The sequence below is a fragment of the Lethenteron reissneri genome, chromosome 8 (assembly GCF_015708825.2).
Source record: "Lethenteron reissneri isolate LAM-NWPU_2019-01 chromosome 8, ASM1570882v1, whole genome shotgun sequence".
Classification (NCBI taxonomy): Eukaryota; Metazoa; Chordata; class Hyperoartia; order Petromyzontiformes; family Petromyzontidae; genus Lethenteron; species Lethenteron reissneri.
In genome coordinates this window covers 9,554,521-9,578,796 of record NC_083786.1, presented here as the reverse complement: position 1 = coordinate 9,578,796, position 24,276 = coordinate 9,554,521, and the positions used below count along the sequence as shown (strand labels likewise).

The 24,276-nt window shown below is 51.7% G+C and overlaps 1 protein-coding gene across 1 annotated transcript in view; it reads left to right on the top strand.

The window, feature by feature from the left end:
- LOC133360895 (fasciculation and elongation protein zeta-2-like) overlaps positions 1-24,276 on the top strand; it is a 52,721-nt gene that overhangs the window by 22,635 nt on the left and 5,810 nt on the right. The window contains exons 3-8 of the mRNA XM_061579768.1: positions 7,610-7,726; positions 8,847-9,003; positions 19,282-19,550; positions 21,365-21,445; positions 22,917-22,992; positions 23,436-23,501. Coding sequence (XP_061435752.1) covers positions 7,610-7,726; positions 8,847-9,003; positions 19,282-19,550; positions 21,365-21,445; positions 22,917-22,992; positions 23,436-23,501 — 766 coding nt within the window. The remainder of the gene's footprint in view (positions 1-7,609; positions 7,727-8,846; positions 9,004-19,281; positions 19,551-21,364; positions 21,446-22,916; positions 22,993-23,435; positions 23,502-24,276) is intronic.

Genomic DNA, 24,276 nt, shown 5'->3' with positions numbered 1-24,276 from the left:
GCCATCGCCCCCACCCCCATCTCATGGTGAGATGGGGGCTGGGGGCGATGAGCCCAGACCAGATATTTCAATTATAGGAACCACATGAGGTGGCACAACTTTATTGCTTCCAATTTCTTTATGTGGCCGATGATGGTGAATTTTGTGATAACGACTTGAAACGAGTGGGTCGTCAAATAATTCCCTCTCATTGGCCATATGAATTAATTAGTCCTACTAACGTTTTTCTACATCAAGTGCTACCAATTTCTGCTCTGGCTCATGGACTAACACCACAACGCAGTCGGTCAACAGCACGGCGACCAGTCGGGGAGTTGTTCAGCCACAGCAAAATAAAATAAAACCAGATCTACGTTTGGAAAGCGTTTTAGAAGCGCCGGTCCGGGAGCAATCGCTCCGACCTCTCGATCTGACGGTCATTGGCGGTGACGTCTCCTAAAAATCCCGGACCTCCCACGCTGCCGCCTTAGCAGTCGGCGGCCGCGGGCAAGTCCTGTCCCTCCGGCAGGACACAATGTACGCCGCTGTTCCGTCCGCTCGAACCCGGACTATAAAGGCCACGCGGCGAGAGCACTACAAGAGAGCTGTTGTGCGTTGGTCCGTGTCACGGCCATAGAATGGCACGCGAGATAGATAGTATGTCTAAGCCAGCGTGACCCTTATGTTGTACAAACTCTCCATATAGCTCTCCGACGCGTGTTTGGGTGGTTACCGCGTGTTGTTCGGCACGATGTCCGACGTTTCGCTCGACGTGCTGGGAGCCTCGTTGCTCTAAGTAGGTTAAATGGCTCTGTTTCTCACCTGATCTCAACTGGACACACGTCGGAGGGGCTGTACATCACAACCACAAAACCGTACGCTGTAGCACACAACTCTCTGCGTTGCTCTCTACCCGGCTGTGCTTGATGGATCGTTTAGAACAAAAATCCAGTGCGTTTTAAGGATTGAGCGGTGGTGCAGTGGTTGGGACACTTTTATATGAAGCCAATAGGTCTGGTTTTCATTCCCCAACCCTAGCCAACATAAGTGGCGATTGGTATCGGTGAAGTATGGTAACGCGACTCGCATGACCGACACGGAGAGGGGAACCCTTCGAGTGTTGGGATTATTTTTTGGATGCAAGTTATTTGTATTCATCGCCACCCTACCGACGATCGCAGTGCATGTACTCTTCACCGTGTGGCTCTTTTAAAGAAGTAAGAAGAACGAATGCTTTTGAGGCTGCCGTGATAGTCGGGCTGAGGAATTCTCAGTACGTCTTGATAGGCAGGTCGCTGTGTTGGAAACAAAACAATGATTTTAATAGATTTTAGTCTTGTCTTCGCTTAGACATGAATAGACATAATGGCATTAAAGAATGTGGTAATTATACAAACATGTTTAGCGAATTGCGCTGCAAGGCTGCGGTGTTAAATTAGATTCTGTGAAAGGAACAATATAATGGTAATGCAATCTTTTTAAAATGTGCACTTGATCTTTTGATTAACGTAAGCCTTTCTTTGTGGAAAGGGGGTCGCTCCGTGACTATTGTACCACGTACAATGGACTTTAGAACAATACTTGAATCAACATATTTAAAAGCCACACTGAGTATTATCACTAATTTTCTACATAGTCAAATTTTGTTTCGTATCTTGACGAATAAACGCATTCATAATAAAGCGTACGGCGTTACCTTCACATGACTTGCTTAGTCATTGTGCGGTCATTTAAAAGCTTTGTCAGTTTTCTTATTCAGGCCACTGCAATGTAAGGTGCTGAAATAAAAATCTAAAATGGCCTCTCCATTTAAGGAAGAATATCTTATTATAATAATGACGAGTGAATAGTTAGTGCATCTTGTATTCACCCCATTCGTATAATGCAAGGCTATCTTGTAGCCACTGTTTCACAGTATAGTCTGCTTGGAGTGTGTAATGTTGCTGTGTGGTTTTTATTTAATTTGCAAATTAGGCCATTTCTATGCGATTTTCAAACTTGGCAAATTTGAACCGCAACGCTGGCACACATGGCCTTCTCTTATTCCGCAAACCCTCCCGCAAAAAATAAGTGGCAAACGCGCGACCGCCCGGCCGTGTGACCGCCACACAAACTCCGTGCGCTTTAACGAGCGCTTCGGTGCCGTGCAATGCGCGTGCGTGCGCCGGGTCAGTCGCGTTTCCATCCCACGCGTGTGCACGCACCATGGTCTCCCAACCAGACAGACTCCTCGTTGGGACGCGAGATTCCATGCGAGTTGTCACTTGTCACGCTCGGTCAGCGTCTCGCGATCGCCCCTTGTTCGTTTGCGTTAGGGGCGGCAACCGGGAGGAGTGTGAGGGCGCGTGTGGTGGGCCCGAGAGCCCCATCTCGTGCACCGCCGATCGAAACCACCCTCACCTGCCTCTTGCGCCAATGACCGCCTTATAATCGGCGCTCGCCGACGGCACTTGCCGCGGCAATCTGCACGGCGTCGTAGCTGTCTCTTACGCCGGTGGACACTTGCGAATAGTCCACGGTGCGATGCGATCGCCGGTCTCAAACCACGGACCACGGTACGCCATGCTGCCCGTTTCGATCGTTAACCAGCAGCGTTCATGATATTCACCAGGGTACTCCTGAAGCCGTTCGCTGGCCCACCGACCCCCGACATGGCCAACTCGACGCTTACAAACATTGCTGATCAACTCCCCCGCCATACGAAAGAAGAGGAAGAATCATTGGAAGAGCTTGATCGTTTGCATGCGCTTGTTTTAAAACGTACGAATTTTTTACGTCAAAGCAGTAGCACAGTTGGGTGAAGCCTACTTGGAACATCATCAAAATGAGAGGTAATGAATCCTTACTGAGGACCAAGCAGAACTTTCAAATACCTTTGTCATACATTAGCATACACAAACCTCAGTTGCTCAGTTACTTATGTCCACTGCAAGAGGCAGTGGCAGTAGTGACAGCTGGAATTTTACACACAGTGTTGCCAAGTCGAAAATATTCCTCCCGAGTACCCGATTAGTGCGGCTAAGATGCTGCTTGCAGGGGACGGATTGAATATTGTTTCTAAGTGGTGGGCCTCATGTGGCCACGGACAATATGATTATCACGTCATGGGCCGTGTTAGGTACTTCAGTACCGTGCCTGCATGCGGGAACCAGGTGTCGCAGGCACTTCCAATTAGCACGGTCGGCTACATACGGTGCCAAAGAAGTTCAACATACATGCGTACGGGGAGACTGTCCTGGGTGTTTTTAAAACGAAATTCGATTGATTGTTTCGCGTGCATTGTGTTAGCTGCGACTGTGGGGAGTCTATAGCAATGGGCAGCAGACTATCTCCAGCTCGCGTTTAATGTCATTGGAATATTGTTTGATTTTGGACTTCGTAGGTCGCCATAAATACAACCGAGTGTCGCGTTGCGTCAAGGCTGCACCCCAACCTGGCGTCACCCTCTTCCTGGATGTCGGCGAGCAAAAATCGCTCCACCCTCTCCCGCTCTTTCTTCCTCTACAGCGTCCCCCTCCTCGTATTTTGCACGGGCTCGTTTAACCGTGATCACACCGACGTGCGGAGCGCTCCTCGCAACGCCGCCGGGTGCCGGCGACGTTGACTCGAGAACCGCAGGCCCGTGCGCTAGGTAGCGCGTGCGCGAACGAGCCAAGAGGCCGCCTCGCCGGCGTCGCGCTCGTATTTATTTTTGAGTTCCCCCTAGCCAGCGCGTGCCGGCGAGCTGGTCGTTACGGGCTCTCGCGCTGGGGCGAGTGCCACGCCGCTGCCGGCGAAGGCGGCTACCCAACGATGATCTCATCCCGCGCAGCCATAATCCCCTAGCGAGACGCATCGCGGTGACGACGGCAACGTTCTTGTTTACATTTTTTTTTTACTTCGCCCATTTTACGGCCACGCGTGGCGATGAGTCGTAGTGGCGCCTGTCTGCTCCCGTGACGCCCACCTCGTAGAATATCGGCAGGAGAGCCATTGGGAATATTCTCGGAAATAACTAGCAGCTATTGAATCATGACATCATTGTTGTTGCCGTTTGGAAGCCCGCTGCTCTGCACCGTCATATTCTGTCTGCCGGTCGCTAGGACGTGCGTTGGGACGAGAGGGCTTGGGGAACTTGAGCGTTGCCGGTTCGATTGAGGGACGAGAGATTGAAAGTGGGAAGACAAATATTTATTTAATCTGGACGACGTTTTTGATTGCCGAGGTCGAGATGATGTTTGCCGGACCTCGTATTCGTAGCTCGGCTGTGGCAGTGCTGTCGCAGCACATTTTCCGCAGCATGACCGTGACACGTCTGGAGCCGGGTATGAAAACAATCGATAATAATGATGTTCAGTTAATCAGCAAAACCTTGCCGAGTCTCAAGGCTATTTTTCAGCATTGGGATTCTCAGAGTGACGTTCCAGCTCTCAGAACATAAAATGTCGCGAAGACTGTCATACGAAGAACATTCATGTGCGTTAATACAGAGGGGTTGAAAAGAACTGCTCCCTTCTGTGTGGATCAGAGATTATTTAAAGGGATCACAGGGGGGTACCTCTGTGATATCCGCTTCTGTGGACCGTTCTTGTAGCACAAAGGGTTGGACCGCTCTGTGCGAGAGGTCCCAATGGATCTTTGGCTAACCTGGGTACAAGTGACGAGTAATATTCTTGAAAAAAATATAACACCCCCCCCCCCCGTGTTCAAGGTGGCAAGGCCGTGGGTTCAAATGCTCATTGGGATTAGCCCACCTCATTGCATCGCTTTCGTTCCTACATGGTGGTTAAATTAGAACTTCCAAGTGGGAAAGTAGCAATGGTCCCCGAGTGGATCGTTCGCTTTGTGACACGACGTGGAAAGCGCATTTGGGGATAAATTTAAAGTGGGGGCGGGGGGGGGGCGAGCAAAATTTTTTTTTGAAAATAAATCATCACGAGGCTGTCTGTACGTGCGTGGAATACGCGCCCGTGTGCACAGAATCCCTCAGCTGCTGCAGCTGCATCCCTGGGGGGCACCGACCCCCCCCCCAATACCCCCCCCCAGTCTCCCACCCCTCTAACCCCCCCCCCATCGGGCTGCTCCTCCGTCGCTCCTCAAACCAAACTGGCGTGCGTTACCAAGGCAACGGTACTCAGCGGGCTGCCACGGCAACACGCACGCTATTGGCTGTTGGGCTGAGGCGATGGGTGGGACGACAGCCCTGGCTTTGTGAGAATGAATACATGAATGAGCGAATAAATGAACGGATGAATGAATGGATGTTGTGAGAATTGTAACTGCAGCAGTACGAGTAGCAGAGCGCCGATTTCGTCGTCATCTAGATGCGGTCCGTCGGCGTGTTTACGCTGCGATGACATCGTCGTGAGCCCTGATCCTCGAGTGCTGCGTGATTTAAACTGGCTCGGATACCACTCAATGTTCCCGCATCAAATAATAATGAATAGAATAATAATGATAAGTTAAAGCCCTTGGTCAATTCACTGCTGGAGGAAGGCCTCCCCGTATCAAGAGGTAATGGGGAGTTATTTTTCCAAATGAAACCACTATGGTCAGTGTGGGCGAGTCAAGGACCAGCCCAGGACAGTTTCAGATATAACTCCATACAGACATTAGCTGTGGCCAGGATTCGAGCTCGGGTTGTTGGGTTCATAGCGCAAACTATTGCGCCTCCGCTCTCCCAAATCTCGCTATCCTGTGTTCTTATACCACTGCCGGAGTATGTATGTACGTCTTCTTGGTTCTTTCGGTAATATCACGTAGAAGGGAAATAATAAAATAATAAAAATTAAACAATACAATAAGATACACATTTTATTGTAATTTTGTATTTTATTATGATGTTTATGATGTTTTATTTTTATTATTTTATTATTTCCCTTCTACGTGACTTTACCGAAAGAACCAAGAAGATGAATCCCTGCAGTCACAAAAGCTTTAAATGGGAATGTATGTATGTACGTTGAACTCCTTTTGCACCGTACATCGCCAACCGTGCTCATTGTAGTTTAGAAGTGTTTACGGTCGTCATGCCCCGGTTTGCGTCGGGGATGCGTTCCTGAAAGGTGCGGCGATGACGATCGTAACGACATCAATCGAAGCAACTTGCAGAGTCGTAGTAGTGGGTGGTGGTGGCGGTAGAGGCGAAGGTTGATAGCGAGAAAGGAGGATGATGCCGTCAGCGATGTGAGTGTGTGGGTTGAGGCGACGCAAGGCGGGTAGCGGTGTTGATGATAAAGTGACGACGAATTTGCGAAACGACTTAAAAGTGGGAGACGTAAATTGGGCTGTTACTGTTTCACAGTATTTGGCTGCTATAAATATCTACGTGAATAGTCACTTTAAAAAAAACTAGATTGCTCAGTGGGTCTTAGCTGGTAAATGCTATTTATACATCACATGGTTCAGTGGGTGAAATGTTACTTAACAGTATGACACTGAAGAGTCTGGCAGGTAGTGATAGGGGATGATATGATTGATAAAGGTGTGACTGAAGCCCATTTCGTCGGCTGAGCGGCAGGCAGTGATTTGCAGATAAGCGCAGCGAATACCACAATCGCCGCTTTGCGTACAAGAAGCTTCATTGAACCCGCTCTGAGCTCATTTATAATTAAATCATTTGCCATTCACTGACATTACTTTGATGATTACCCTAATTTCCCTGCACCATTATAGGCACGTCCTAGGACTTGCTGTTGAGGACAATGGAGTGGATTGCCAATCAAGATGAATAATTAAAACGGGTCGTATGTCATTACTTGTCATGCCACTGCTGGATGAAGGCCTCCCTACGTCGTGTCATTTGAGACTACTTTTAAATTGACCATACCTCACCGTGCTCGTCTCAGCGCGGGTTGGCGAGGGTGGGAGGCCCAGGACCAGTTTAAAAAATCGCTCGCCACTGGTGTTAGCCGTGGCCAGGAATCAAACGCGGGTCGTTGGGCTCATGGCGCGGTGTGCTCTCCGCTGCACCACTCATCCACCGCTGTTCGCATTACTGGAGTGGAATTTTCCAAGTTGGATTACACAACGATTGGGCCATTTGGACACTACATCGTGCAGCTTGTGGTTTGTATTTTTAGTGTAACTTCGTACATTTCGATGTTACTCTTCGCGCTTCCCCGCACCTATGAGCACGGTTGGGTACGTACAGTGCGAAAGAAGTTCTACATTACATATAAATGAATGCCACTGATTCAGGTGGCACTAGACTATCACACGTGGGATATAAACAGGTTCCATTTTGCCCTTGCGGTACATTTAGAACACAATAGGTGCTTTACCGAAAGACCCAAAGAATATAATAGGTGCTTTTGAATCTGGAGTAAAAAATATAAAATACTAAATGGTAGCTGGAATTGATTCTCACATGGACTGTTAAGAACATACAGGGCTTTATTTCAGTAAGGTCTGTTTGGGTCACCAACCATGTAAGTATTTCCTCACCTGGCACACCATGTCCAGTAAATGTGGCTACTGGTCACGCGACTATTCCAGTCAAACGTCGGCCTGCAAAAAACGTCATTGAGAAATCAAGCACTGGATGCGCGTATGAGGAGCGTGAGAATCGATTGGTATGCCGCACGAAGGAGAACGTGGAGATAATGATGTTGATGATGATTGATTGAAGTGCGTTGCGTGTGATTGGCAGGAGCCCGAGGGCATTACACTCGACCTGTCTGATGATGAGGAACTCCGAGAACAGCTGGACATGCACTCCATCATCGTGTCGTGCATCAACGATGAGCCCATCTTCACTGCCGAACAGGTGGGGGGACCTTCTCGCGCACGCGCTCGCTCACATTCGCACGCACAGTGGCCGCCCGCGTAGCCTTGAACGCAATGCAAGTGCTGCTAGCGAGCACCTCATCAAGGCCAGCACTGCCTTACAAGGGTGTGATGTGGCCAGGTATCACATCCGGGGGTCGCCTTTTGTCTCCCCGGTGTTGATGTTTACACACCACTCCAGGTACTCATTTTAGGCTAAGTCGTGGGAGACCCAGCATCGGATCAGATAATCACCACTGCTGTTTGCCATGGCCGGGAATCAAACTTAGGCCACCGGGTTCGTAGTCAGTGCGCTAACGACTATGCCGCCGCTCCCCACAAACACCACACGCAAACACCACGCGCATACGCGTGCACATGCAAGAACATACTAATTCATGCATATATGCATCCAACACATTCACAGGCAGATGCACACGCGCAAGCACTCACACAAACGCCTGCATTATGCACTCACCCTCGGGAGGTAGACCTTTGTGTCATTATCCTTTTAAGTAGTCGACACAGGCGAAACAGATGGAGAGGGCCCGCTTAACTTCCCCTCTCCTCCGACAGTGCGTTCCATTCACGACGCTCTAGGGAGGGGCGACCGGCGCTCCTCTAAGGTTAACACAGGGGTAGGGAAACCTTCAACCCGCAGGCCGGATGCGGCCCGTGACGTCGCTCGCGTCATACGGCTGGCCCGTGGCCGTATGAGGCCCTCCGCTTTGAAATTCCTATTCGGCCCTCAGTAAGGACGAGCTTCCACCACCCCCTGCGCTATGGGACTCACAGAGTGACTTACCCAAGGCAGCCACTGCAAGCATCTTAGCCGCGATAATCGGGTGCTAAAGGGCAATTTATCTTCAACATGGCAACGCCGTGTGTTCCTTATCGTATCACGCTCAAATCACTTCTGTCACTGCAAGGGCCTCTCTTGGCAGTGACGTAGCGTTCCGGCGCGTGTGCTAACGTGTGTCCCCCGCCAAAGGTATTTTCAAAGTCCCGTTCGACACCTCGGTAAAGAGGAGCTCCCCCCCCTACCTCCACCGCTGGGTTCGCGCGACGGCGATGGGGACCCTTGCGCGGCCGGTAGTGACGCACGTCTCTCGCGTCCGCAGGTGATCGAGGAGATCGAGGAGATGATGATGATGCAGGAGTCTCCGGACGGCGAGGAGGAAGAGGAGGAGACCCCCACGCAGTCCGACCGCCTTTCTCTGCTCTCGCAGGAGATCAACGCCCTGAAGCGATCGAGCACCAACAACTCCTGCCAGGACCGTGCGTATTTCCCACGCCCGTGTTTACTGCGTGGTGGTCACCCACACACACCACACGCGTGCTCTCCCCATGCTCCATCCTGCTTAGCTTCTCAAGTGTCTCCGAGCGTGCTGTGCCACACGACACCATCACTGCCATCATCGAGGTCAATGTGGTCATCGTCACTGTCATCAGCATCGCCACCGACATTGTCTACATCACAATCGCTGTCGCGATCACGATCGTCATCGCCAGTTTCATCGTCATGGCCACCATCGGCACCATCGTCATCTGGACTTTTATATGAGCAAGTGACCTATTGCACGATAACCTTTGCCACAACAGTCACATACATGTACAGCCCTTTATTCGTTCCGCTGCTGGATGAGACAACACCTACGCCGTGTGGGTCATGGGAGTTGTTCGTCATACTTCACCACGCTCGTCACTTTTTATGTATAGGTACATCCTCACCCAGCACACCACATCCAGTATACCCCTTGCTATGTCTGTGGCTGCACCGGTCACGTGCTACTCCAGACTACCAGCGACAACATTAAATATTAATTGAGGAAGTAAACCCTGCATCCTCAACTCTCATTGGCTTGCGAAGAGCAAGCGTTTATCTTCCTCTGCTGGATAAGTGCATCCCTCTCCAAAAGCCCTGCCAGGTGTTGACGATGTTTTGTTTATAATATTATTAATAGCTTCATGCTATAAGAATCATTGCATTTTCTTTGCATGGGCGCTCAATTCATGGATCGAATTTTCGAAATTTTAAAAAAAGCAGATTACTCACTTGGAATGTACATATCAATCATCTCCCCTCCTTCACTGCAAAAAAAAATGTCTGGATCCTGCTAGCCGGGAGACTCGGTGAGGCTTTCCTGGCTCGGCAATCGTAGTATCAGTAGGAATAATAACAAAACATTCTTAGAACTTTTCAGTGACAAAGAAAGCCGCCCGCATCTTCACCCCCCAAAGTGGACGTGTCCGGTGTCGAGCAATGCAGGCTTTGCACGCGTAGACGGGGTTAGAGGGCCAGTCACAGCAGTCTCCTTTCCCGGTTTGCGTCCTTCAGTTCGGCCGTCGGAGAACGCGGCCAAGTAGCGGTGCGTTCGCACGTTCACGCAGCGCGAACGCACCGCCAACCCAGCCCACTCCGTGCGGCGTCGCCGTTTTAGTGCCGCCGCTGTGTCCATTGCAGCTGTTCGTGGTCATTGTCGTCGTCGTCAGCGGCCACGATCAGACCACTGCTGGGTGAATGGTTCCGCAAAGCCGTCGCAGTCTCTCGCGGTCCCGCGATGTCACAATCCACCCGGCATCTGCGCACTGGTTTCATCGCTCCATCTTCGCGGTGGATGTCCTCTTCGTTTTTGTCGAGCGTGCCGCTTCCTTGCTGTCTGTCGCCCGTTTTTAATTTAGCTGTCTTGTCTCCTCTTGTCCTGTCTGTCCGCGTGCCCCTTGCACTCTTGCAACCGCAGCTGTGCCGCCAGGTAATGTCACCGAACACTTTGCCGCGTCCATATTCCACCTACCACCGCCACACGCTTCCCATTCTCGCCAGCGATTGAGCGCGTCCCTGTCGCCCGCACGCGGGAGATGTCTCACACCTCCCGTGGTGGACGGCGTTTCACTCTTGTTTTGGGGATTTCCCCCCCCCCCCTCCACCGCTGGCCCAGGTGCCCCGTTGATCCGATAAGACAGCAGTGGGGCTTAGTTCCATACGGCCCACGCCCACACGAAGCCCACCACTTTGAACTGGCAACCGAACAGCTATTTGTCCGTCACTGTGAGCATGTTAGCCGCACTAGTTGGATGCTGGAGGGGAATTTTTTCAACCTAAAAAAATTGTGTTTTCCAAGTATAGCATGCTCAGTGTAGGCAAGCCCTATTTATCTTACGTATGATTTCATGTGTGGTTCGCCAAATCTATTTATAAATCCTATTTGGCCTTGGTTGAGAGTTGACGCAGCCCATCATCCCTTCAGGGCCAGTAAAACGAGTACCCACCTTGTCGGCAAGTCTGCAGTGGTTGTGTCCTATGACTAGACCAGGGGTTCGGCAATAAAGATAACAAGACGAGCCCTTTTTTTGTTGTTCAAATTCTGAAGAAAAAAAAAATTTCAAGAGCCGCAATGCATGTGAATACGAGACAGTGGTGGTGGTGCTTAATAAATAGCGTCAGGTTGTCGACCCCTGGGCTAGATGCACCCCCACACCCCATAGGAATGAGGCTCTGCAGGGCCCGTAGCCAGCGAGGGTGGGGATGAGCACCACCCAATGTCTGGTTGCTCGCTTGAGCAGGAAAAGCACATTGGCTACGTGGCCCTTGGTAAGGAGAACGTGGCCTCCGACCCGTCTGTGCTACGGGACTCACGGTGCGGCTGCCCATGGCGGTCGTGCATGTTGGACAAAGAAAGCCGGCCCTGAAACAATGCCGTCGGCATGCCCGCCCCCGCCCCCCCGCCCGCCCCCCGCATTGGAAATGTGCATGCTCGATAGCGGCGAGGTTGTCAAGATGTGCCTATGTGTGTGCTCCTTTTCCACCCCACCCCACCACCACCACCACCGCCATCCTCCCCAACGCCATCCCGGAATGCGAGGTTATTATAATAATTGCGGCGCACTCCCGAGCTCATGTTATCCATCGTGCGTTCGTTTATTTGCATGAAAGCCGGTGGCGGCTAATAGCATGTATGTATGCATGCTTGCATGGAAACAAGGGCCGTTGTTACACTCATCACACCAACCACAGCAGCAGCAGCAGCCTGTAATGGTACAAGCTGCACCTTGTCTGTTGACCGCTGAAATGGAGACGAATATGATTGTGTGTTTTGGCATGTGTGTGTGTGTTTTTTATGGGGAGCGGTGGCGCATCGGCTAGCACGCTGGGCTATAAACCCAGCGACCCGAGTTGGATTCCCGCTCACAGCCAACACCAGTATCGATTATCTGAACCAGTTCTGGGCCTCCCTTATGTCGGCTCAGCCTCTACGGACTACCTGGTGCGATGTGTACACATCGCCACTGGGGAGACAAAGGCGGCCGGGCATGGTGCTGGCATACCGACCCCCTCGTGTGCCGTGCCGGCCTTTTAGGTGCTCGCTAACAGCACTTGCAAAAAGAGTCCGTTAAAGCTATACGGGGGATCTTTGTCTTGTTTGTGTGTGTGTGCGATGAATGTGTTGTTAAAATTTAATATTTCAATTGTTTATCTTCTCAGCCTGTTAAAACAATCGCATTACATTCGGTTATTGTTTATTATACCCCGTATCACGTGTACGCTTGCGTGCATGTGTGTTGCTGTTTCGGAAGCTTTTTAATCAAAACATCCGGGTGGCCGTAATCTCTTCACGATTCCATTTACAAAGAGGCGGCCGCTCTCCGCAGTGGAGCGGGGTGTGGGGGAGCAGCTGCCATGCTGGGGGCCCTGTCATGGGGGGGAGGCCCAACGGATTTTGGGTGTCGCGGCGTTTCTGCGGTGCGTGCATACGATTGTTGTAAGCATCGGCGGAGAAGCAGAATTTATTTAATTTTTTTTACTATTTCTGAGCGGTTGCGGTCGTGAATAATGCATGAGCCGACTCGTCTGTTCTGTCCCTCCCCGGCTCTCCCCCGTTGTTTTTTTTTACCACCTCCCCTCCCGTCTCCGTCGTCGCGACGAGTCTGGACATTTCGACAGGGCTCGAAGCGACGAAATCTCATTCCAGCGCGCGTTGTTTACGTTGCCTTCCCCTATTTTTTTTTTAGGATATGTGTCTCTCCCCATTATTTTGTACGCGTCTTGCCGGCACGCGTGATTAAATTGGCCGGCCGTAATGATTTCTCAATTTCTACCCCGACGGCACTAACTTTTTTCTCCGTGCGATACAGATTATTGTTATATATATATGTCCAACTCGCCCCCCGGTTTTCGCAAACGTTAACGGCTTAGGCGCGCAATCCTCACACGCACACACGCACTCGTTCTCTATTGCTTCCATTCCCGGCAGGCTGTGGAGTTACGTATTGTAGTGTGTGCGCGTGTCTTTTTGTATCTCGAACTGTGCGTTCACTGCGCGGTGACGACGACTGTAACGCAGATGTCAGGGGACGGAATCTGCCGTTGCGTTCCGCGCAAATGGAGACGGAGATTCCCTTCATCTAGCTGTGACCAGACCGGCCGGGGTGCTGTTAGCGAGCACCCACGGTGCACAAGGGGATGATGTGGCTGGCGCCACGCATAGCCTCCTTTGTCTCCCCAGTGCCGAAGTTTGCGTACTGTACCAGGTACTCCTTTCAACTGGAGTAGTTCTGATCACACTGATTTTAGCCGTAGCCGAGGATTTAACCCGGCTGCCTGGGTTCCCCACCAATAGAGCACACAACAACAACAACTGCCATTCGCCACTAAGTGGCGGTGACGTCACCACGACGCTTGTGCCAGGCCATGTGCACCTTGAAGCCACGTGAAGGGTCGAACGCCCGCTGAGCACACACACAGACTCACAGCCATACTCACATCACAATGAAACAGTCATGAAGTACCTACCCACGTATCGACTTGTCTGCCTATCCACCTATTTACCAAGCTTTATCCACCGACCAACAGATCCACCACACCTTCCTGCCTACCTATCAACTCGCCTATCACCTCACCTACTAACTGCCTTCCCTCCCACCTATCTATCAAACCTATCTATCCATCCACTTTCTTACCTGCCCACCTATCAACCCACCAACCTACCTCTTCATCCACTCTCCTACCTGCCAACCTACCTACCTACCAACATATCCACCTCTCAGCCTACCCAAGACGAGTGCTGCACTGCAGGCACCAATACGCCGGTGTATTTTTCAACCGTAAAAGAGAAGCTGGCTTGGCCCACGCCCCTGAGTGCCGGGCGATTGTCCGCCGCGTTGTGGTTGGACGGGCGCCACCGCCACGCGCCGACCGGCCTGCGACCCCTTTCTCACCGCCACGCTGCTCGAAACAAGACTGGTTAGCGTGGCCTGCGATAGCGGTGGATTAAATGGTCTGGAAGCAATGCCCGCCTGCCTGCCCGCCCGCCCGCCTGCCCACTCGCCCGTCTGTCTCTGCCACCCTTTAAAAAGGGAACTGTAACCTCTGATAAGTGCACGTCTTTTCCCGCACCTCCGATTAGCACGGTTGGCTACGTACGGTGCGAAAGAAGTTCAACCTACGTACGTACGTACGTCTCTTGACGGAACATCCTCTCGGAAATGTTCCACCCCTGTGTGACTCGGCACGGGTTTAAAATGTTACAAAAAAATATAGAGTTCTATATTCTGTTGCAGTTTTCTCCCGATTATCAATCGGCGTGCTGTTGCCTTCGTGTCACGAGACGGAAAGAAGCCCCTTGGAAACCTTGCAGTGAGCGGCGCGTGGCCCCCGGTGGGAGTCGGAGCGTGGCCGTGGGAGGCATCTTTCACGGGCCTCCTCCCAAAATACCATTCAGGGGTGGCCTTTTTATATTCTTTACACAGTGGGAGGGCCAGAACACTTGTTTCCCATAAGACAACTCTGCTATGAAATAATTAGTCGCATTACAGTTAATTACGTCATTTAATTTCTCAGGCCTAGAATTTTTTGTCAGATTGGATTTAACGGGTGTTTTACTGGTGACCGGGCTGAAACCCGTCAACTCGCGATACCTGAGAGCCCGCATTCGAACGCAGCGGCTCAGAGGTGCGAGCTCCGATGCTTTAGACCTCTGGGTCGCCTGGCCTCCTTCACGGGGCTTTCGTTTACTTCGCATCTCAAATGGTGCGTTTTAAATGGCTTAGCCGCTGCTGTTGCTGCCCAATCTTGTTGCCTCTGAAGACGAGAATCGCCTGGGCTCGCAGAAGCAAAGCAGGGGTTGAGCCTGGATGGTGCTTGGATGAGCGACCGCCATGCGCAGATCGTTGTTGGCTTCGCGCGTCTACATTGCGGGCAGCAAGAGGTCAACGCAGCAAAATCAATTGTCGTACCGTACTCTGTGCCTGCCCCCACGTCCGCATTCCCTGCCTTCCACACTGCTAGTAGGGACCCCCCGTCTTGCAGCAAGGGGCTGTGCATGTAACACGTACGGACATGCTGCTGCTGCTGCTTGAAGCGGCACGTAACCCAGCCCCGCGGAGCGCTGTCCTCTAAATAATCCATGCCGAAGGCGCGGCCCGTGGGTCGGAGGAGCTTGATGAATCTTTAATGACCGCCTTCTCCTGAGCTTTGGCACGCGAGGGGCGCCGCGGGTCGGCCATGGAAACCGGTGGAGAGCTCCGTCTCGGGGGCGCATAGCGGTGGGCGGCGAGAGAGATGGGCGCGGGCGGGCCGTTGGCTTCACCGCATCGCTCGGGTCTCGGTCGCCCGATGTGTCACACTGCGTGCCACGTCTTTGCCGATCCGCTGCTGGATGAGAGATGAGGGCATATCCCCACACCTTTGGCGGTCATGGCCGATGTTCGACCACGCAGTTTGGGTTGGCGAAGGCCGGGCGCGTAGTTGTGATGACGTAGAAATGCAAGTACAGTCTTAGATTTCGCTGTGCTAGCCACTGGGTAATCCCACAGCCGATATCACCCATTTTGTTACGACTGATAGTCGCCCATCATTTCAGCTTCCAGGTCCAATCCCAACTGGTTTCCAGGTTTGGATGCGTTCAGCGCGATCTAGTCATAAGCACGCATGTGCAATAATTTTTACAAAAAAACATTTAAACAGGTGAAAATAATCTACAATTCTTAAGCGTAACAACATACATTAGGTAAGCAGACAAGGATGTGGTTGACCGTGTTAAATGATAAAATGGCATCATAATCCATCGGAGGAGACGCTTCCTGGGCCAATGTGTTTTTTTCCCCGCAGCGTTCGTGAAGGCAGGGAATACTCGTGCGGTTTTGAGGGAAGGTGCCAAAGTGTGCGTAGCCATGAACCACTGCAAATAGGCAGAAATACTCACTCACGCGCCGATGAGTTAGTCTGCCTGCGGTGAGTGAGCAAGCCATCCCCGCCTCCCTGGCAGAGGTCACGTTTGCGTGTCTCCCATTAGCAGAAGGAGGCATGCACCCGCAGTGCTGTTTACAAAGTAAAAACGTAAATCCTTGAAGGTTACCTCCTAATGGGGCTGTGGCATTAAAAAAAAAACGTGGTTATGAAATGCAAAAAATATTTATTTATATTTTACATGACTGCAGCACTGGTGCTTAACTGTTAGCAGGTGGGACACATCGCATGGAACGTGATGCGAAAGGGTTGATTTGTTTCTGTTTTTCCAACGATAAGTGTGGGTGGGCAGAATTGCCCCTTGCCTTTTTGAGTCCAGGCCAACGGCACAGCGTGCTCATCCATTGGTTGCGCTCGTGCAATTTCGCATGTGCCCGTATTGGCCGGGATGGGTCACTCGATCAGAGCGCCGAGTTCACCGAGGTGGCCAGGTGGCTGGGGGGGGGGGGAGTCAACAACACTGAGATCCTGGGTTTGAATCCAGGAGAAAGCTGCCTGTGATTAAACCAGGCCTTCAAGTGCAGCGAGTTGATGGTTTCAGCACAAATCGTAAAGGACACCATGAAAAAAACAACCACCCCGATGAGGATTTTTAAACTCCATGATCCTACCACCTTAACCCCAGTGGGTTTTTTCCCCATGAAAAAAAATCCCAGTGTAAAAAACCATTTGGATCTCTCGCAAAGCATCGCACCCGTTTGTGTCGGAGAATGGACCCCCGTGGAAAGCTGATGTCATAGAGCTACCTCTTGAGATCTCGCAAAGTGGCGTGGCCCGCACAGTTAGAAGGGCAGCATTTTATCACTCTGCCTCGAACAGTCATGTTCGTCACATGACAGCTAAACAAATATTTTAATTCTCAGAGCTGGAACTTAACCAAATTAAGTGCAGAGCTACATTTGTAAGTGATGTTTTTTGCGCGTGTGTGTGTGTGGATGTGCAATCATCCATCATCAGGCTGAGGCCATAAACTCATCGCACTTGAGAACGAAAATTTGTAATCACAGATGGCTGTCTGGAATCAAACCCAGGACATCAGTGGTGCCAGGCACGGTGCTCTTGACCTCTGAGCCATCCGGCCAGCTCTCAAAATGTAGAAAAATTCGATTACGTTCCTCCCAATAATTTGATCACGTCGTTAATGAAATTGAATTGCTACCCCCCCCCCCCCCCACTGTTCTTTGTGATCAGCTCCAATGAATGTAACTGTGGATGTCACATTATTGATCGATGTTAGATTGCACCGGCAGGGTGGTGTCGGGTCGGGTACACAGGGTACGGCAGGGGGCCCTGCTACGGTTGCATCCTTGTGGGGTGGGCGGTTGCGTTTCTGGCTTGTGGGCAGCGGTAGTGAAGCGATTGGCGCACTGCTATGAACCCTGCGACCCGAGTTCGATCGCCGCTCATGGCCAACACCCAGTGACGATTATCTGAACCGTTGCTGGGCCTCCCCTAGGTCGACTTAGCCTCATATGGATATCTGGTAAGGTGTATAAATATCAGCACCAGGAAGACAAAGGCGGCTGGACATGGTTGCTGGCCACTCACCCCCTTGTGTGCCAGCCTTTCTTCTGTGCTCTCTAACAGCACTTACCCCACGAGTCTATGAAAGGCTATACAGGGGATCTTTGGCTTTGTCCTTTTTCTGGCTACAGATGTATGGGTGGCACTTTGGTTATGGAATCTGGTGACCTAAGTTAAATCCCTGGACACGGATGAGCAGTGGCGCGTCATATCAGGATCTGTCATCGGCGCGCACCCCATTTTGCAGTACGCACTGACCAGCGTGGTGAAGTATGGTCAATTCCCATAACTGTTAGCACTTACTCTGGAGACGTTGTTCAAATTCCTTTACAATGAGAAGGGATTCGTCTAAACTGGGGGAAGGCTCTTGTATCCAGATGAGCCATAAGGCAGCTTGTCTTGTTGTTTAACAAAAAAAGTCACCCGATCTTGAAGTGGCCACGTTTCCTCGGAGGTCAGAGGTCCGCCGAGATCCTGGATTTCAATCCAGGCAGCAGCCCGTGGATTAAAACCGAGTTCTCAATTTGTCGTGTGTTGATGGTCTCAGCCCGGTCACCAATGAGTCCACAGAAAGAAGAAAAAACCGTCGTGCAAAATTTGGTCTTGCGCTTCAAAATATTGCCTTGAGAATTTAGCTTGTCATGCGATGGATAATTCACGAGACAATTACTCTGTAGCTTGGCGGGTGGGGGAGTGCTGCCCTCTGCTGCGTGAAGCAGACATCACTCGAAGGCATCCCAGAGACTACTTTGTGATGATATCCACTTCCTTGCGTCGTATTCTACCACGGGGGGTTGCAAAGCTGACTGCGCTGTCGTCTCATAACGATGGCGCGATTGAGATAAAATGCGGAAACAGATTTCGAACAATTAAAGGTCACGCAATCCATCTGTGGTCTCTCTCTGGGACAGCCGCTGCTTTGCACCGTTTGTCATGTGGGCGTCAATCGATAGCGCTTGGCTTTCAGGAGTAAAACGCTGAAGCGTGTACGAGCCTTGCGTTAGCCGATATTTCAGTTTTAATGCCGTCGCTTTAAAGAGCAACTTTTTGGCAAGCACCTACTACTGGTTTCTTGGCAGTGCCGATGATGGTTGTGGCTTTGGTGGTGGTGGCGGTTGTGGGGAACGGTGGCATAGTGGTTGGGGCGCCACGGTGGTGAGATGTTAACTCCCTCTCCTGGAATACAGGAAGTCGTGAGTTCGATCACGACCCTGACGCCTGCTGTATATTTGGAGTTTGCATGTTCTCCCAGTGGTCGCGTGGATTTTTCTTCGGGTCTTCCGAATTTTCCCTCCACATTTAGAATCGACATCACACGTTTAGAGTATTTGGCTGCTATAAAGTTACACATGTTGAGCCACTTCGTTGGGCTATCATTTGTGACCAGGTCACTTTAGAAAATAGCTATATAGCTTAGTAGGCCTTACCTGGTAAAATACTAATATTTTTTGGAGAGTGTAGTTTGTAAGTGTCTGAGTAGTCGGTGTGGCTTGAACACTCCTGTGTGAATGTACAGCAGCAGCAGTGGGGCAATGACAATGACGATAACATGTGAATAGACTTTACACTTTCTGGCAATAAAGCAGGTGTTACGATGTTCAAACACCAAATAGATACCTATTGCAAGGCATCAAGTCTGCATGAACCACACGTACTTGTGGCAAAATATGCAAACATACGTGGTAAAAAAAATAGTTTAGTTTATTGTTGCGAGCAGCAGCGGCGGCGGCGGCAAGCGTCGTCGGTAAACTTGAAGTGACTGGTGGCCACGCGCCGATGCGCCACAGGGCTGAAGCGCATGTCGATGGCGGGGCTCACGGAGCTGCTGGAGGAGATGGAGTCGGCGGCGCGCAGCTTCTCCGAGGAGCTGGTGACGCAGCTGGCGCGGCGCGACGAGCTCGACTTCGAGAAGGAGGTGAACAACAGCTTCATCTCGGCGCTCATCGACGTGCAGAACAAGCAGAAGGAGCACCGCGAGTCGCTCCGCCGCAAGAAGCGCCGCAGCGTCGCCGGCGACAGCCGGGCGGAGCGCGCCGGCGCCCGCATGCCAAGCGCGGTGAGTGGTGGCGCCGTGACGGCGGTGGCCGTGGCGGTGTGGCGTTGGAGCGGCGGTGAGGGTGGTGGTGTGGCGGTTGGTGCTTGTGTGGCAGTGGTGGTGGTGTGGCAGTAGTGCAGTGGTGGTGTGGCAGTTGTGCAGCGGTGGTGGTGGTTGGCAGTAGTGCAGTGGTGGTGTGGCAGTTGTGCATCAGTGGTGGTGGTGTGGCAGTTGTGCGGCAGTGGTGGTGGTGGTGGAGGTGTGATGGTGTGGGTGACATTGGTGGTGGGGGGTGGTGGTTGGTTCCCCACACCTTCGGTTAGCACGGTTGGCTACGTACGATGTGAAAGAAGTTCAATATACATACATGCATACGTGATGAGGATGGTGGTAGCAGTGTGGTGGTAGGGTTGTGTTTGTGGTGGTGGGATGGCACGATGAGCTGGCGGATGGTTGGTTTTGGTGGTGAGGTGGTGTGGTGGGGGTAGGGGGTGGAGCGGGCTGGTGGTGTTGGTGGTATGATGGGATGGCAGTAGGGTGATGAGGTGGGAGAATGGCGGGCTAATGGGGTGGCACGGTTGCAATGTAGCAAGAGGGGTAGGATGCCAGAATAGCAGCAGCTTGCCATGGCAGGGTGACATGAGGGTGGGAAGTAGGAGTAAAGTGATAGCAGGGGAGCAGTGTGGAGGAGTAAAGGGGTGGCAAGGTGGTGAAGTGCCAAGAGGGTAGGATTGTGGGATGGTGTCAAGCATGCCAGCATGACATGAAGATGTGAAGGGTCATGGGTTTAACAAGGTGGTGGCAGGTCAGGTTGGGATGGTGGGTGGTGGGATCGCAGCGTGGCTGTGGGGTTGGTTAGGTAGCTGGGTGGCAGGATTTTAAGCTTGGCAGGGCAGCGAGGTGGTGGTGTAGCAAACTAGCAGGTGGCAGCAAGAGGACATGGCAAAATAGTGGAGTGATGGGGTGGCAGGGTTTGCAGCCTGGCAGCTCTGCTGACGCGCTCCCCTCGTTGCCATCCAATCTCATTGGGAAGATTAGCTTGGGCTTTGATTAAATTACCAGATGAATTAGAATCCCGAGTAATGTTTGCCTAGGCTGTGAAATTGGCATGTGTAAAGCAGTAGGGGAGCTCCTATGAGAAATTCATTTAATGGTACACGTTCTGACAGCTAGACGAGATGGATTGTTCAAAGATTGATTTTTTTTTTATTATCAAAATTTCAAATTAACTTTGAATGAAAAATAAACAAACAAACCCACAACTCTCTATACTCGGGGTTTTAATTTTACTCGGGCGGACAGGCCCTCATGCCGCACACTGCATCCAGTATACCTCTCGTGATGCCGAGACAACTACTGCTCATCATGCTCAATGATACGGAGCACGCGTGGAACCTTGAGCGGTTGTGTCCAGTTGCTCCGTGCCAAGTCTCCCACTGCGGTCCTCTCTCCAAGCCTACTGCAGTCTACCAGCGGCCGGTCGGTTTTACCGACCAATATTATTCGTAATAATTTTTTGAAGCGTGGAAGTGGGGGTTAGATCATCGTGTAGGTTTCACGTCCATTGAACCTAAAACCCTCCATACCCTTTTTTCTGAAACGCAAATCAGTTGGCGCATTTGTCTACGAGGCGACTTGCTTGGCGTGCCTCTTGTCGGGATGTGGTGGAGGCTATAGCTCTCATTTACATACCCACATGATCTAACCGGAGGAAAATTAATTAATTTTGAATCAACTTAAGCCGTGATTACACCTCATCCCACACACACACAGGAGACGCTCTGTCTCTGGGTCTCCCGTGCCGGGGTCACATTGCTCTGTCTGTGTCGCTGCAGCGTTTCAGCATGGAGAACCTCTCCAACGTCATCCAGAACGGCATCAGGCAGACGTTCGGAAACGGAGGATGTGAGAAGCAGGTGACCGCCGCTCACCCACTCCCATTCACCCACCGCTCGCCCAGTTGCCATTTTCCCACCACTACACAACCAACACCCCTCACCCATTACCGCTCACCCACTACCGCTCACCCAATGCCGCTCACCCACCACTGCTCACCCAATGACGCTCACCCACCAACGCTCACCCACCAACGCTCACCCACCAATGCTCACCCACCAACGCTCACCCAAACACTGCTCGCCCACTCCCGCTCACCCACCAACGCTCACCCACCAACGCTCACCCAAACACCGTTCACCCACCACCACACGTCCAACACCGCTCGCCCACTACCATCTAAAACAGTTCACCTTGTGACGTGTGTTGATTTGGCTCTCATATCGACTTGCTTCATTGCTGTACTTTATTTTCCTTGTTTTTACTCTTGTCATTTTGGAGACTCAAGTCACTCTTGCAAATGAGACCCTAATCCTGACCTCTTTGAGTCCCTCACCTGGACAAACGAAATAAACTTGAATGCTGACGTTCGCCCCGTTTCAACAAAATCATGCCAATGGACGGGTGCGTGCCTGCGTGGGCAGGGAAGAGGGGGGGGATGCTCGCGGACAGGGGATGTAGCCGGGGCGATGAGATACCCACACGTCGAATCTCAACAAGCTTGCCTCCCACTCGCTCGTCTCAGACAGACGTCTTTGTAACGAGTGTCCACCTCGCATTACGTGGGCCAGTGCGCAGCTCCCAGTGCGGCTCTTTGCTCGCAGTGAAAAAGGTTAATTCAGCCTTGGTGGGGGGGGGGGGGGGGCAGTGTGGGGGTAAGGGGGGCGACCATCGAAGTGTCCTCTCCTTCACCCGGCCGCCTTCCTCCTTGCAAGTGGCTCACGGAACGAGCTGCACCACGGGCCTGCAGCAGCGACATTTATAATTCTCCTGACGTCCGGATTAGCCGAGGTTTTGCCAACCTCCCGCCGCTAAAGAAGCTGCCACCACCGTTTCATTGCCGACCTCCCCGTGGGAATGGCGCGTCACGCCAGCTGGCAGCAGTTCACATTTCTTCTTACAAATATTGACAATTTTGTACCGATTATGCTATTCATTGTCATGACACGTAACAGAGAATCCATTTGGAACTCTCACACAGTTCCCACAGTCTTGGTCCAGAGAAGCAAAGTGCTCTGTCACTCATGGAGAGACAAGTAAGAGTCAGTCGCGAGTCTGATGAACGAAGGCTGCGTGCAAGGTGCATGGCAGAAAAGCGGATTTCTCACGTATGACATCTCAAGTGCGGAACCTAATTGAGTGAGCACCCAGTTTAATGACGGGCGGTTGCCTGGATTCGAACCCGGCCTCTCCAGCTCGGCGTTCCGTCCTCTGAGCCACCGGGGCCGCCTGCTCGGTGGCCTGGCCGTCAGCTCTCCCGCGATGGTCACGAGGATTTCTCCCTCTCTCTCTCTTTTTCTGTCTTGCACGTCCGTGTCGTCGTCCCTCCAGTATCTGACGACGGTCATCCCTTACGAGAAGAAGATGGGTGCCCCGTCCGTGGAGGACCTGCAGATCCTCACCAAGAGTGAGTCCCTCTCAAACTCTACACCCCACCACCACCACCACCGCTGATTCATTTGTTTGTTTACTTATGCACGTAATGGGTTTTCTGTAAGTAAATGCAACGAAAAAATAATTCAATTACATATTATGTTCACGCTATTTGAATTCCAAATCGATCGGCGTGAATACGTCACGTTTTGACTGACCGAGCGTACGAGATGTTGTCAGCCCAGCATCGTCAACTTCTGCAGAATGTTCAGAAATCGGGGTCGCTTGACGATGAACGCTTCTGCACGCACACGCATCCCACAACGTATTTCGTAAACTTTTTGGCGAGGTCAGCAAGCGCAGAAGTTCGCCTTCTGTCCCGTGAAACTTGAGCTGTCAATATTGGGAGTGCATTGGTTATTTTTTCCCGCCTCGGCCGATAATCCTCTAACGTCAAAAAAACCTTTTCCGTTCCAGTTTTAAACGCAATGAAGGATGACAGCGACAAGGTCCCAGCGCTACTCACAGACTACATCCTCAAAGGTGAGGCTCGCTGCTCGAGATGAGGTGACCGCGTACTACCGGTTGGGGTTGGCGAGTCATCTGGCGATGGGAACACGACGTACAGTGGTCCCTCGTCGGCATTATCAGCCACGATCAAAAATCCACACCACCACGGGGAGAGACAGACTTGCAAATTCCAAATATCAAGGCTTGAAGGTCGCGATTGAACCCACGACCCCCTGTATACCAGGCGAGGTAGGTAACATCTCGCCACCGCGGCGCCCCTTTAACGTTAGCTGTGGCTAAAACTCTTGCCTGCAGCTCGCTCCGAGATACGGGAAATAAACCGGTGAGGCTCAGGGGGTAGTGAGCCGGGGAAGACGGCACACACTGCCCGTCCCGAAACGCTCTCTGGGTCACGTTCCGTGGGCCGAACGCGACCTGCGAATCGTGAAGGTTAACAAAGTGACTGGCGGACTGCGGCATGGATCAGAGAAACGCGTTGTTAACCAAAATATCGCTTTTATTTGCATCGCAAATCGTAACTATGGAGGCGCTATTTTCACAGCCAAGATTTTTTTTCTCGGAAATGTCACACCCATGTCCCGTCTCCCTTTGAACTAAAACGCCTATCTTCATATTGTTATGTTTCCGCCGTGTTCATCTCTGATTTTCCATTTGTTGGCGTGTGGCGTGCGTGCGGTGCGTGTGAATGCATGCGGTGCGTGTGGTGTGTGCATGCGATGCGTGCGGTGCGTGCGGTGTGTTTTTGCGACATAGCTCTCGTATGAAGGGACTTTTCATTTTTTATTCC